General features: G+C 43.0%; 1 protein-coding gene across 4 annotated transcripts in view; it reads left to right on the top strand.

Annotated features, from left to right (window-relative positions):
- The window catches only part of GNE (glucosamine (UDP-N-acetyl)-2-epimerase/N-acetylmannosamine kinase), a 102320-nt gene extending 87646 nt beyond the window's left edge, over positions 1-14674 (top strand). For all 4 annotated transcript variants that reach the window (XM_068234252.1, XM_068234254.1, XM_068234255.1 and 1 more), the window contains exons 8-12: positions 3635-3764; positions 4026-4247; positions 5481-5663; positions 8487-8603; positions 10531-14674. In XM_068234252.1, coding sequence (XP_068090353.1) covers positions 3635-3764; positions 4026-4247; positions 5481-5663; positions 8487-8603; positions 10531-10766 — 888 coding nt within the window. In that variant the 3' untranslated portion in view covers positions 10767-14674. The remainder of the gene's footprint in view (positions 1-3634; positions 3765-4025; positions 4248-5480; positions 5664-8486; positions 8604-10530) is intronic.
- Positions 14675-15912: the final 1238 nt, after the last annotated feature.

The raw sequence follows: 15912 nt of genomic DNA, 5'->3' as shown, positions 1-15912 counted from the left end.
GAGCTAGTCTAAAACCTGTCGGTTCTTTCAGATTTCTACTACCTATTGTAAGTGACAGCAACATCGGAGAAAAGTAAGTTATGGCTCATTTTATTCAGGAAGAAAAGTTTAAAAATAAGAAGTGCTACTGTAGATAAAAAAACACAAATTTTGTTTGGCTATTCTTACCGCTTATTACAAAACTTAGATTATGTTCCTGTCACAGTTTATGGTGAAGATTTTTGATTATTAAATAATGCTACAGTGTGTATTTTTCACTATGAACTGAGAAAATAGAAGTATTTTTAATGGTAATCAATCTCATTAGCTCAGGAAACATATATTCCCGTTCTCAAATTAGTGCTGCATCAGATAGTGCCAGAAATGTGCACAGGAGTAAGCCCAATCCTGCACAGCACTGCTTCTGCTACAAGATGTACAGTACAGACCAAAAGTTTGGACACACCTTCTCATTCAAAGAGTTTTCTTTATTTTCATGACTATGAACATTGTAGATTCACAATGAAGGCATCCAAGCTATGAATTAACACTTGTGGAAGTATAGTACATAACTAAAAAGTGTGAAACAACTGAAAATATATCATATTCTAGGTTCTTCAAAGTAGCCACCTTTTGCTTTGATTACTGCTTTGCACACTCTTGCCATTCTCTTGATGAGCTTCAAGAGATAGTCACCTGAAATGGTCTTCCAACAGTCTTGAAGGAGTTCCCAGAGATGCTTAGCACTTGTTGGCCCTTTTGCCTTCACTCTGCGGTCCAGCTCACCCCAAACCATCTCGATTGGGCTCAGGTCTGGTGACTGTGGAGGCCAGGTCATCTGGCGCAGCACCCCCTCACTCTCCTTCCTGGTCAAATAGCCCTTACACAGCCTGGAGGTGTGTTTGGGGTCATTGTCCTGTTGAAAAATAAATGATGGTCCAACTAAACGAAAACCGGACGAAATAGCATGCTGCTGCAAGATGCTGTGGTAGCCATGCTGGTTCAGTATGCCTTCAATTTTGAATAAATCCCAAACCGTGTCACCAGCAAAGCACCCCCACACCATCACACCACCTCCTCCATGCTTCACGGTGGGAACCAGGCACGTAGAGACCATCTGTTCACCTTTTCTGCGTCGCACAAAGACACGTTGGTTGGAACCAAAAATCTCAAATTTGGACTCATCAGACCCAAGCACAGATTTCCACTGATCTAATGTGGCGCTTTGAGTCCGCCAGGAGAAAAGCGCAATTTAAATGTGATTTGTCTTATTTGTCTTGTCCTTGTGTTCTTTAGCTCAAACAAGTCTCTTCTGCTTGTTACCTGTCCTTAGCAGTGGTTTCCTAGCAGATATTCTACCATGAAGGCCTGATTCACACAGTCTCGTCTTAACATTTGTTCTAGAGATGTCTGTTGCTAGAACTCTGTGTGGCATTGACCTGGTCTCTAATGTGAGCTGCTGTTAACCTGCGATTTCTGAGGCTGGTGACTTGGATGAACTTATCCTTCGCAGCAGAGGTGACTGTTGGTTTTCCTTTCCTGGGGGCGGTCCGCATGTGAGCCAGTTTCTTTGTAGCGTTTGATGGGTTTTGAGACTGCACTTGGGGACACTTTCAAAGTTTTTCCCAATTTTTCGGACTAACTGACCTTCATTTCTTAAAGTAATGATGGCCACTCGTTTTTGTTTACTTAGCTGCTTTTTTCTTGCCATAATACAAATTCTAACAGTCTATTCAGTAGGATTATCAGCTGTGTATATACATGACTTCTCCACAACGCAACTGATGGTCCCAACCGCATTTATAAGGCAAGAAATCCCACTTATTAAACCTGACAGGGCACACCTGTGAAGTGAAAACCATTTCAGGTGACTACCTCTTGAAGCTCATGAAGAGAATGCCAAGAGTGTGCAAAGCAGTAATCAAAGCAAAAGGTGGCTACTTTGAAGAACCTAGAATAAGACATATTTTCAGTTGTTTCACACTTTTTAGTTATGTACTATACTTCCACATGTATTCATTAATAGTTTGGATGCCTTCAGTGTGAATCTACAATGTTCATAGTCATGAAAATAAAGAAAACTCTTTGAATGAGAAGGTGTGTCCAAACTTTTGGTCTGTACTGTATATCTACTGACTTGTGGCTTAGATGGAGTCACAGAGGACGTAGATATACTGTAGTGGTGGATACAGTGGTTAAAAGGCATTTTATTGATAAGATGTAAAATTATCACCCAGGAGAAAACTTAGGAGAAAAGATGAATTGAATAAGGGCTGCTGTCACTACAATGGCCGCTCCGTGGGCGCGTCTTACAACCCATTGTTTGAATAAACCAGGCGTGTGTACGTGCCTTAAAAGGTTACAAAGGAACCCAGGGTACTTTTAAACAAACTGAAGGATTGTCTCACATTAGCAAATTTTGATTAGATGTTCACCGGGAGAACTTTGAACTGGCTATGGTGTGTATAGCAGGGTAGCAAGGAGAAGGCCACTGCTCTCCCCCCAAAAATATTCCTAACTGTCTACAGTTTGCTAAGAGTCAAACCAACAAAAACCAAACAAACAAACCATGAGAATATCGGAAGAATGTTTTCTGGATGGATGAACCCAAAATAGAACTTTCTGTCTTAAATGAGGAGCATTATATTTGGAGATACAAGAAAAGTACTGTATTTCAGCATAAGCACCTTATCCCATTTGTGAATTCTGGTGGTGGAAGTGTTCTGGTTTGGGCCTGTTCTGCTGAATCTGGGCCTGGATAACTTGCTGTCATTGATGAAACAATGAATCTGAACTAAACCAGATAATTGTAAAGAAAACTGTCAAGATGTTTGTCTATAAAGTCAATCTGCAGAAACCATGAGTCATGCAACAAGGCAACGATGCTAAACAGACGTTGTTTTACTAAAGCATGGTTAAATAAGAATAAAGTGATCTGAGAAGGACGTCAAATATCTGACGTTAATACAATTGTAATGTTGTGTAAAGACCTAAAGTGAGAGGTTCATGTAACAAAGGTGTACATATGAATTTATTGTGGTGAGTTGGGGCACCTAATTTCAATAAGCAGTTTCATCAAAGCAATTACTAATGCATTGTTTTTGGTCCATCTCTCCATCAACTACTTAATCCCAGTCGGTACCAACACAATACTCTTCCTGTTACCTAACTCTAACCTCCCTCCCTAACTTTCGCCTCTTCCTGTTGCCTAACCCTAAATGAAGTACCCAAGGCTGATAAATATGGGTTCGTGGTGGCTAGTCTTTTGGGTAGGTGATGTTGAATCCACACCCAGCCACAGAGTTATTCTAGGAAACTGTCCATGGACTCCACTTTACTCAGTTTGTCCTAGGTATGTGCGATGTCATCATTGCATGTGGCACACTCTCTGGCTGCCAGGGTAGGAACATGTGCCCACAACCTGGTTGCCATTCATAAGGAAGGAGCAACATTGCATGGAGGGCAGGTTGGTAGCACGATAGGACCAGCAAAATGTTCACAGGATAAATGCAATGGATCCAGGGAAGAAGGGGTAGCCATTGCAGGTGTTGTAGAATCCTTTTAGCTTTTGTTTACTTTTCAGCTTCCCAGCCAACTAGATTTTAGGGTCAGTGACAGAAATTAAGATTTATTCATGCATTTAATTTCTTTGCAGGGAGAAATCCTTAAGAAGTATATGCAGCCCAATCCTAAAACATACGAGGATAGAATTACACTAATTCTAAAGATGTGTGTGGAAGCCGCTTCAGAAGCCATTACACTGAATTGCAGAATACTTGGAGTGGGTAGGTTTCATGTGCTTTTAATTCGTGTAATTTAACAATTCCTTTTTCTTTCTAGCTGCATGTGACGAGAATAGCTTTGCGTGTGTGTGTGTGTGTGTGTGTGTGTGTGTGTGTGTGTGTGTGTGTGTGTATAGAGTATGCAATTATATATAATCACAGCTACCAGATCTATTATACAGAGTTCTATGTTATGCAGGGAACATTTGCAGAGTTTTGTAATTAATGAATACTTCTATTTCTTCTTACCTTTTTGCTGTTCAGGTATCTCGACAGGTGGTCGTGTAAACCCTCATGAAGGTGTTGTTCTGCATTCCACGAAACTGATTCAAGAGTGGAGCTCTGTGGACCTGAGAACCCCGCTGTCAGATACACTGCACCTTCCAGTGTGGGTGGATAATGATGGCAATTGTGCTGCTCTGGCAGAGAGAAAGTTTGGGCAAGGCAAAGGAGTGGAAGATTTTGTTACGGTTATTACAGGAACAGGTATGCCTTCAGTTGTGTAGAATTTAGTTGATAACCTAGCAAATGCATAAAAAAAGCTTCACAAAAAAAAATCGAAGAGCCTTTTTCCATTAGCTGCAATGCGATTAAAAAATCTGATCGCTAGCCATTTGTGGATCGCACACAACCGCACATCTGTGGATCACAGTGCTCAGTTGTGTTGCATAATAACTCTGCACGTCAATTCACTGCCCATACAACTCTATGGTGCTCACAGTACTGCGTTGTAACTGATCGTGTTATCACTTGCTGCATGCAGGCTTTGTATTAACAAGTGTGTTATGCAACAGATCACTGTGAACCTAGCCTCAATGTTTTTTTTCACTGTGAATCATTTCTGAAGCTCCAAAATAATTACACAGAAGCCTTCACATACATCCTTGTTGCAGCACATTTGTATTTTTATACCCGCCTTGATTACTGTAACTCCCTCCTTTCTGGCCTCCCCCTGAAACGCACTGCCCCCCTTCAATCAGTGATGAACACGGCTGCAAGACTCATCCATTCCTCGCACCGCTCTGCATCCTCATCTCCCCTTTGTGAATCCCTGCACTGGCTCCCTATCCGTTTCAGGATAACTTTCAAGATTCTATGCCTGGCGTATAAATCTGTGCACAAAACCTGCCCTACCTACATCTCGGAGCTTGTTCACAGGTATACACCAGGTCGCCCCCTCCGTTCCTCCAACGACCTTCACCTCACCACCCCACGCATTTCACACTCCCATGCCCGCCTGCAGGATTTCTCAAGGGCTGCCCCCACCCTCTGGAATGCCCTTCCACCGCCCATCAGACTTTCTCCCTCTTTCAACACATTCAAGCAAGCCCTTAAAACCTACCTCTTTAGGATGGCCTACCCACCTCCTACCGCACAGTAACTCTCTGAGTATTTAACAGCCCCACCTAGTGTTTCCACCCCACCCTTTAGATTGTAAGCCTCTGGCAGGGTCCTCCACTCCCTAGTGTAATCTACAGGATTGTGTGCTCCTGTCCTATGACAGCCTGTACTGGTATTACTGGGCCTATTTAACCAGCCCATATCACACAATCATGTATTTTGAACAATTTGCATGTTTAACTTTGTTCTATGTTGTATAACCTTATGTCTGTCATCCTTGTATCATTGTATATATTTATTGTCCAGCGCTGCGTAATATGTTGGCGCTTTATACATTCAATAAATAATAATAATATGTTCTCTTCTGAATTGTTCCAGGTATTGGAGGAGGAGTGGTGCATCGTAATGAACTTATACATGGCAGTTCTTACTGTGCTGGTGAGCTGGGACACATCATGGTGTCGTTTGATGGACCGGACTGTATGTGTGGAAGTCGTGGCTGTATTGAAGCATATGCTTCAGGAATTGCCCTGCAGAGAGAAGCAAAGAAATTGCATGATGGTACATACACCTCTTCTGTAACATTTATGACGCCATATCATTTTGTCTTTAAGGCCTGGTTCACACTGGCAATTAGTGGCAAACGGATCCGTGAAAACGGATCTTATTACAGGTCGATCGGATAAGTTTTCACTCCTTTCAGCTGCTTCTGCTGATCCGTTTCCCCCAGACTCCCATCACCAAAGTGAACTTTGCTGGCTAGAACGTTCCGTTTCTTCACTAGTGTTCTGTTTTCGAATTCCCCCACGAGCTTCCATTTCCATTTTGTTGGACTCAGCGATCCGGAAAAATTGCTGCAGAACAAAATCTGCGGATTGTGCTGAATGGATCCGTTTTAACAGGCCACTGTGAACGGATCCAAAGGTTAACAAACCATTTTTTAACACTAATGTGAACCGGGCCTAACTCAAACTTTTGAGTACTGGTATGTTTTCACATCTGATATGCATTATTTATAAGGGTGAAGGTTAATAAAATGTGTGGGCTTCAAAGAATTGTGTGTAGCTTCATGCATCATTTTGCTATAAAAAAAAATTGATAGAAAAGTTCTTTAAGATGGCTGTTCAATTGAGCTCTCTTAAAGAGAACCCGAGGTGGGGTTCTGACAATGCAATCCACATACAGAGGCTGGGTCTGCCTATACTGCCCAGCCTCTGTTGCTATTTCAAGCCCCCCCCCCCCCCCCCCTGCGCTCTGCTATCCCTCATAAATCACAGCCGCGCTCCCTGATTGGAGTGAAGGGACGTGGGCGGGACCGGAGCTATGCAGGAGGCGGGGGGAGCATGCAGAGTGACAGTACAGATGTAAACACAGCCCGCACAGCGCGGCTGTGATTTATGGGGGATTGCAGAGCGCAGGGGGAACTTAGGGGGGATTGAAATAGCAACAAAGGCTGGGCAGTATAGGCAGACCCAGCCTCTGTACGTGGATTGCATTGTCAGAACCCCGCCTCTGGTTCTCTTTAAAGAGAACACGAGGTGTGTTTAAAGAATGTTATCTGCATACAGAGGCTGGATCTGCCTATACAGCCCAGCCTCTGTTGCTATCCCAAACCCCACTAAGGTCCCCCTGCACTCTGCAATCCCTCATAAATCACAACCGTGCTGTGAGGCTGTGTTTACATCTGTAGTGTCAGTCTCGGCTGCTCCCCCGCCTCCTTCATAGCTCCGGTCCCTGCCCCCATCCCTTCCCTCCAATCAGCAGGGAGAGAAGGGATGCAGGCGGGGACTGGAGTTCTGCAGGAGGCGGGGAGAGCAGCAGACTGACACTATAGAGATAAACACAGCCAGCTCTGACAAGCTGTTTGTCAGCAGCGTGGCTGTGATTTATGAGGGATTGCAGAGTGCAGGGGGACCTTAGGGGGGTTTGGGATAGCAACAGAGGCTGGGCTGTATAGGCAGATCCAGCCTCTGTATGCAGATAATATTCTTCAAACCCACCTCGGGTTCTCTTTAAGCTCAGTCTGAGGTGACATTCCTGAGATCTGCTTACAGTGAAGAGGCAGCACAGCACTCTCATTCATCCTGTAAGAGCCACCTACCATTCAGCCGCATACTTTCTTCACAACCTACAGTTTAAAGTTTATGAAAGTGGTGGTTGTTTTTTTTTTTTTGTGTGTTTTTTTTAAATCACTTGCTAGTTTTGTTTGATTCACAGCTCACCTCTCAGTAATAAGAGACCCAACATTTAGGAAGTTTTTCTAGTTTTTAAGGGCCTTCTTCTCATTCCTAATTGGCTCAGCCACATTAATTTGTATATGTGTGGACTATTGTAATCCACATGTGTGGATTATTGTAAGTTTCATTCAGTTTCTTCGCCCATTACTACTTCTGTTACATCTACAGAATTACCCATTTGACTGTACAAAAATTGTAACATCAGGAATGTGCATGTAATCGGTTGCACCTTCCTATAGAGCAGGGGTCTCAAACTCGCGGCCCACGGGCCATTTGCGGCCCTTGATACAATATTTTGTGGCCCACGCCGGCAAAAGCTTCCTTATAGTTCGCTTCAGTGCTCCCAAGTAATCCGCCACATCACATCCGTTAAACGAGGGCTGCAGAGCCCTCAAATCGCCCGGGGGGCAATCCGCCGACATTTCCTGGAAGGGGCAGAGCTTTCAGCTTCAGCTCTGCCCCTCCTGACATCAATCGCGGCGCATCGCCGCCTCTGCCCGCCCCTCTCACTCTTCCTTCACAGAGAGGGGCAGGGAGAGGCGGCGATGTGCCGCGATTGACATCAGGAGGGGCAGAGCTGAAGTTGAAAGCTCTGCCCCTTCCAGGAAATGCCGGCGGATTGCCCCCCGGGCGATTTGGGGGGTCTGCAGCCCTCGTTTTGCGGCGGGGACATGGCGGATTACTAGTAATGGTAGCACTGAAGCGAACTATAAGCTAAAATAGGCAAAATAGGTCGCTTCAGTGTGAATTTGATTTTGAATTAAAAATCAATGCAAGGGACGAGGGGGGGGGGGGGAGGGGGTATGGGTGGTAGGCGCTGCTGATTGACTTTTTTTGTGAAATCCCTTATGCGGCGGCCCAGCCTTATCCTGACTTTGCCTCCTGTAGCCTCCAGGTAAATTGAGTTTGAGACCCCTGCTATAGAGGCTGTTCTACAAGACCTCTGTAGTAGGACTGTGGATCCAGCATAATGAAAAAGAAATCTGTTCTCTATTTAAAAACCTAAGTAGTATCTGCGTACATTTTAGGTAGGGAACCTACCAATCTCTGGTTTAACATGGGATGGCAGGATTTGTTTGTTTTTTTGTGAGTGATTGCCATTCCTTTTGCTAAAGTCACGTTCTTCTTTTAATGTTTGTTTCGACAGAGGATTCCCTTTTAGTAGAAGGCATGTGCATGAAGAATGATGAGACTGTTACAGCTGTTCATCTTATCCAAGCAGCAAAGCTCGGCAACACAAAAGCCAACAACGTTCTCAAAACAGGTACCGATATGAATCAATTTACTATTTGATATTTCATTTAGTGGTTTTGTTTGATCTGATTTTCCCTGCTTGATAAGTGAGGTTCCTTGTGAATAAAGGAGCAGAAATATTACCTCAACAGATTGCTCATGCATGCTGGAAGTGCTTTGGGATTATTAACATGGTTTTTGGACTCATTACTAGTGTACTAGATCTTTGTGCAAATACATGCTAAGGAAGAAAGTAAGATCACTCCAAAGACCATGACCAGATTAAACATCTGTTGGTTTGGTGTTAATCTTTGTCTGTAAATGATGTATTATTAGAATTCTAAACCTGACGGTCTTTAAATATACTTTTACATATAATAATCTAAGTCTTTATGAGGTAAAATAGTACATAATCATAACACTAATTGTGAGAATGCCAATATGTGGGTAGTGCCTGATGCATGTTTCGTGCCTACACTTCCTCAGTGACCAAACAAGTCAATTGTGTCCCCACTTCTGGACCAGTATGGCTGGATCATGGAAAATACAAAAACCCAGGCCAAACAAGAATTATGTTGAATATAAAGATCACCTTAAAATCAACCAATGAAAGAGGGATACTATATGTAGAGTACATTTACACAAAGCAATGGTAAAGGTTAAGAGTGTAAAACGAACATGTACAGGATTTACTTGGAAACAAATGTGGAAATGGACAGATGTCTTAGTCATTACAACCAGACAGGATAGCAGCCACTATGTATTTTTGCTGTATGCCATCCAATTCCCCCACCCCCTTCCCCACTCAGGCAAATCAGATGGCACCCTATTGATTTTCCCTTTCCAATTTTGCATGCACGGAAACTCTGCAAATCAGACGTAGTGGAAATTGGCCCTTACTAGGGTTGCAACGGTATGAAATTCCTCGGTATGATAACCGTAAAAAATAATTAATACTGCAGTATTATTGTATACGGTATTATACAATTATTTGGACCCGACACACACACACACACTAAATAATGTGCGCCCTAAACAGCCCAATGTGGGGTGCCCCAACCCTCGGCATACATATGATTAAGCCACCGGGGGATTGGGGCGCTGGGTGAAGGTGTAAAAAAGCTCACCCTGCTCCTGCAAAAGTCCTGGTGGCATTAGAGATAGGTGTAGCCAGTAGTAGGTGGCCGCAGTATAGGTAGCCAGGGATAGGGTAGCCAGAAATAGGTGGCCGCAGTATAAGTAGCCAGGGATAGGTGTAGCCAGGATAGGTGCCTGCGGTATAGGGGAGTTGAGGGGGGGGAGACAGAGACGTAGCGGCGGGGTTAAACACATACTCACTTGCCGGGCATCCTGCACGCGTGTACTTCCTTCTTCCTCCTTGCTGATCTTGCGTTCCATCTCCTTGTAACAGCGCCCAGGGGACGCTGTTACAGAGAGATGTAAAGCAAGTAAAGGAAGGAAGAAGAAGTAGTACCGGCGCAGGATGCCTGGCAAGTGAGTATGTGTTGAACTGCGCACGCGTTGCATCACAACCCCGCCTCTGCTGTGTTCCCCGATGGCGGAAACTGATATAACGAGATTTTGCATGGTATGATTACCATGCACAATCAAACTGTGGTATACCGAGGCAACCCTAGCCCTTACTCTAGGCAACTTGCTGCTTCTAGCTTGTTAGCTTTCACTTTTAATCCTGGCTCTGGTCTCCCAACTGCCACAGTTCTTGTGGCATTCAGTCACGTGGCATGATAAAAATGTATGGGAGAAACACGCACTCATCGGGTGTTCAGGAACCGTGCCCACTGATGTGTTGCCTACCACGGGCTTCCTCTCTTGACACTTCTGTATATACCATGGGCAGGTTAAGGCAAACAGTGCTTAGTGAGCAGTTTGTTTCTTTATCATTAATATTGCTAATGTGTGCTCATACTGCAAAATAAACTTGTTTTCTGTCCCTATAGCTGGCACAGCTCTTGGAATTGGCATTGTGAACATTCTGCACACACTTAACCCATCACTAGTCGTGCTTTCTGGAGTCCTGGCAAACCAGTATGTCACTACGGTGAAAGAAGTGATTCGTCAGAGAGGATTGGCATCGGTCCAGGATGTGGATGTGGTTGTATCCAATTTATCTGATCCTGCCCTCCTGGGGGCAGCAAGCATGGTGTTAGATTATACCACTCGTAGAACATTCTGATCTTGCAGCATTTAACCCTGGTAACTTTACACCCTGATGGGCAAGCTCACATTTTTGGTTGGAAGGAAGCTGATCGGGAGGGATCAGACATTTTTTTTATTAATTTCTGGTGTACTTATTCATCTCTGACTTTTTAATATTTTTTTTATATTCACATTTTAAAAGTGATATTGACACTGATGGGATTTTTTTCATTTTTAAGTTTGCAGTGCAGAAACTGAACTGTAATATGTAATTGAAAAAGATCACGTCAACATTTAGACTCTTTCTGTATTTAAATGTTTTGCCATATGTGTCTTGCTTTAAGAAAGAAACCAAGAGGACTTCAGTTTCTTCAGAAACGATGCAAATTACCAAGTCTACCCAAAATGTATAATGTTTCAGAGGTCATCATTTTGTTATCCTTTGCCCTGAAACGCTGCTGTCAAAATACCCCTGCTGAGATTTTTGCCTCTAGCTCACAAGCATGGCTGTTGTACATCAAAAAGTGGTGGTGTAAATCCAAAAAGACGGAACAATGTGATGGAGTCTCCATATTGAGAGCAGTCGACTGTAGCAAAGCATTCCTCCTTGCATTCAGATTTCATGGAAATTTATATAGAGCTTGAAATTAGACCAATCGGAATAACTTCCTGTCAGTTTTTATTGGCCCATGTTCCAGCAGCATAATATTTTACATGAACTTTGAATGCAAGAAGAAATTATTTGCATCTCATTGACCATACCTAGTGACAAAACTCAGCAGAAATGTGAATGAAGATGCCATCAGCACAGTCCATATAATTCCAAAGGCTGGCAAGTCATTTAACGCTTTAGTTTCTAATCAGTACTGCAAAGGACCACTGTAATAAGAAAAGAAAAAAGTTGCTTGATATCCCATGTGACTATTGTAGATAGGTGTTTATTCTTATGCTGGGAATACACGGTTCGTTTTTGCCTTCGTTTAAACCTTCGATTCGTTCGGTAAACGAATCGAGTGTTGAAAACGTATGTGAAAATAGTCATAATCTCATTATAGTTTCGATTAATAGACCCCAAAAACGAACGACTAGTGATCGAACATGTTTGATATTATCTCTCTTTATCCATCTAATCGAGCCATTGGTAGGCTTGATGGCTGTTCAGATCGATTATATATTCGTTTATGCTAGTCCGTCCCTGTAAAAAGGGATTTTCGTTTCGTTTCTTTGCAGCCTTCGACTATTGGAAAAACGAAACCATCAGAATCGAAAAAAAAAACGAAACCGTGGGTGGTGATATTAACCGTAAGACCGATTATTTCGGGATCGAAAAGGACAAAAGGCAAAATCGAAACGAAGGTTTAAACGAAGGCAAAAACGAACCGTGTATTCCCAGCATTACTCTTTTCACCAAATTTGTCCCTTCATTTCTCCTGAGTCTATTGTGAGGATGATTACATTATTTCTTGCAGGTGACAATCCCATCCACTGTCCTCCAGGGATGCTTTTAGAAGAAGTTTGCTGGGCATTCCATAATGTTTTACTACTGCTGGGCTAGTGAAACACCAGACACACTCACTACACCTCCTCCTCCCCCTAGGCCACAACTCAGACAATGCAGCTTTCAGTGATAAAATGTCTGCTGTGCAATAGCCCTGAACAGATATAGAAGTTTTTCATGTCCTCCTATTTCAAACTGAGGCTATGCCAGTCCTCAATCACTGCCTTTCGGTGAGAGCTGCCTCTTCTTCTTCAGGACTGTCCTGGGAGATATTGATAATGCATTGGCTTCGTGGGTAAACTGTACTTTCCCAAAACCTGTGGGCTCCTTTAAAGGAAACAACGTTAGCAGGCTCCATATCCTTTTCAGTTAAGGTGTCCTTTAAAGTGCCAGTTACATGGTTGCTAATCTTTCTCAGTGACGTCTGTGTCACACCTGGAACAATAATCTGCATACTTGTTTTAGGGCAGTGAATCAGAAAGTGTTAAAGGTGGAGGGTCAGCACAACAGCCAGGCAAGCAGCATTATCAAAAGGAAAGTCTGCAAGGATATTTCACATACCCAGCATCCCATTGTCTGTGCTGGACTCCTATTTCTCCCTGGAATAAATGTCATTGCAATAAACTCAAGAAGGCAAAGCTGTGGTGGTGCATGGGGATACAATACATTTTACTTCATGCTTTTGGCAAACTTGTGAACCAAAAAGACAACCCAAATTCTCTATCTTTTATACCAAGCCACATAATGTTGCAGTGATTTCCAGGAGGATTACTAGGAATGTTGAAGCAGCTGCAGACTGAATAGGGAAAGCTATTTAATTGCATTGTTACACATTGGCTTGTGTATTGCAACAATGTGGAGTGCAGGGGAGACTGCTCTGCAAACATCACAAGACAGGTATTACCATGACTGTGTCTCCTGCAGCAAACGGTTTTGTCCCAGTCGCTTCTTGACTTCACAGAAGTGACAGGCTAATAATGGGGCAAGTAAGAAACAAGGGCTGTTTAAAAAATAACCATGTGTCTTATCACCCTGTATTATTAATTTATTTTTTGCTCACTATAGATGTCTATGTCCTTGATTCAGTAAATTATTCTCTTGATTTTTCTTAGTGTAAGTACTCATAGGCTCCTTTCACAAAGTGCATGTTGCGTTACAATAAGATTATTAATGTGATACCCCCTTAGGAATATCATTGCATTGCAACGGACATATTGTGAAAAGAAAACAGAAAAAAACTGAAATTTAACTTACTTGGGGCTTTTAACAGTCCCCTGCCGTCCTCCTTTGCCCTCACCATTATTCCACGATTCTCTAATCGGCCACACCTCCCTCTGTCAGCTGGGCGAGTCGCTGGCTGCACACATCCTTGATTGAGCTACCCTTCTGCTCACGCAGAGGGCTTTCGTTCACAGGAGTGTGATCAGGAGGCAAGAGAGCCTGAACCATGCATTCAGCTGGCAGAGTGATGCTGCAGTTGACTGGAGAGTCGCAGGATCACTGTGAGGGCACAGAACGACTGCAGGGGGGCTGGAAGAAGCCCAGGTAAGTTAAACTGCTGGGTTTTTTTTACCACTTTATGTTCCTTTTGAAGGGAACCTAAAAATGAAAGCAAAAAATAAGTTTCACTTACCTGGGGCTTCTAACAGCCCCCTGCAGTTATACTGTGCCCGTGCTGTCACGGAACGATTTTCCGGTCCCCCGCAGCTGAGTTTAGTTTTCGGCGATTAGACTAGTTGATGGCCACTGCGCCTGTGCAGTGATTTTCCCGTACTGCGCATGCGCAGGATGCTCCTGGTAAAGGGAGTGTGATCGAGTAAGTGTTTAGCCAAGGCCTTGTAGGCGCAGTGGCCATCCACCTGGTTTAGTCGCCGAAAACGTAACTCGGCCACTGCAGGGGATCATTCCGTGACGACGCCGGCACAGGACGTCTGCAGGGGCCCGGTAGAAGCCACAGGTAAGTGAAATTCTTCACTTGCTAAACGCTGAAAAAATATTTTGTAGTGAAGATGAGAAACCATCTGCCGGAAAAGTCAGGAGAAAAGTTTTCTTGTATCTTATTTTTTTCTTCTTCCCCCTTGTTTCTTTTCAATGAACATTTGCCTTTTTGTTAACCAAACCAATGAAATATATCTGTTTCTCTGGTATAATATACTATTTATATGTATTGTATAAATTTAAATGTTTTTTTGTTTTTATATCCGTGTTTTCCAAAGTTCATGATCAGTAAGGGCAGGATTGTGCAATAATTTGTTTACCTTGTCATATAAATACAGTGTAGATATAAATATTTATGCTATTATGTACATTTGGAATCCTCACAAACATATATTATTTATGAACCATTTTATTTCTATTTGCAGTTCTGTAAAGGCTGACCCACCTTTATAAATGTTTCTGTCAATGGTAACCTGCAAGCTAGGGCAGTAAAATAACCTTGTAAATTCTTTGTTGCCTATTTTATTCTGTTGTACTACTAGAGGTACTGAAACGTCCTCTGTACCCAATGAGCATTACTCATAACTGGTGATTTCTGTCCAAGAAATGTTTATAATACTTTGCTTTTATCAACTTTCCACAGCTAAAGGCTAGTACACACTAGCAATTTTGATTGACCAATGATTGCTCAATTTTACCACCTCCATGTAGTATGACCATTTACCTATATAATCTGCATAGAATTGAAAATCTCTTTGGCCCTCATACTACATGGAGATGGTAAAATTGAGCAATCATTGGTCAATCAAAATTGCTAGTGTGTACTAGCCTTAAGTGTTTCAGTCTTCAGCCCATTTCCAATGGCATGCAGCAGAAGTGTAATACTGTGGATACAATAAGGGCCTGCTGCTGAAGCGCCCCCTTCACTGATAAGGAGACATTCCTGCAACAGGTTGTATGGCGTCTGCATCACAGTGTAGTCAGGCAGCCCCACTCACCTGTATTGCATTAGGCTACAAGAAGGGACGGTCACTGTAGGGGAAGCATGGTAGCCTGTGAGACCAGGAGCCAAATGGTGCTGTAACATAAGATACTGGATAGGCAAGTAGACAAGTAATTTTACTCACAAAGGTGGGTTGCAGAACCTGTAACCACCGTATAGAAGCGGGCAGAGGCCCGTGAAACGTGTTGTCTTTTTATATCGTTCTTATATTAACTTACCTGATATAAACCCTTTTCTGTTTGGGTTGTGTCACCTAGAGAGGTAAGATATTTAATATATTTTATTTTCCATGCAACAAATATCTTGATACATCTGTTAGGCATCTCCACCCTTCCACATTACACAAAATAGTACTCCACCATGGGCAGCAACAGTGCAATGCTGTACGCATCGCTGCTAATCTTCACATCTCTGACAATGTCAGAAGCACCTGATCTGCTGCATGCTTGTTCAGGGTCTATGGCTGAACGTATTAGAGGCAGATGATCAGCAGGCTAGCCAGGCAACCGGTATTGCTTAAAAGGATATAAATATGGCAGCCTCCCTATCCCTCTCGCTTCAGTTATCCCTAAAAGCTTGAACACCATTTATAAAACTGATTGTAGTTTCTTGCATCACAGTATCCAATCCAGAAAGGCAGGTAGAAGGGCTGTACAGTAAGTAATGCTGGGTACACACTATGAGATTTTCTGGTCGATTTACTGTCAGATCGATTATTTCCAACATATTTGATTTGCTTTCCAA

This window comes from Hyperolius riggenbachi, chromosome 1 (genome assembly GCF_040937935.1).
Source record: "Hyperolius riggenbachi isolate aHypRig1 chromosome 1, aHypRig1.pri, whole genome shotgun sequence".
In the NCBI taxonomy this organism is placed as follows: Eukaryota; Metazoa; Chordata; class Amphibia; order Anura; family Hyperoliidae; genus Hyperolius; species Hyperolius riggenbachi.
This window is presented reverse-complemented; position numbering and strand designations above follow the sequence as displayed.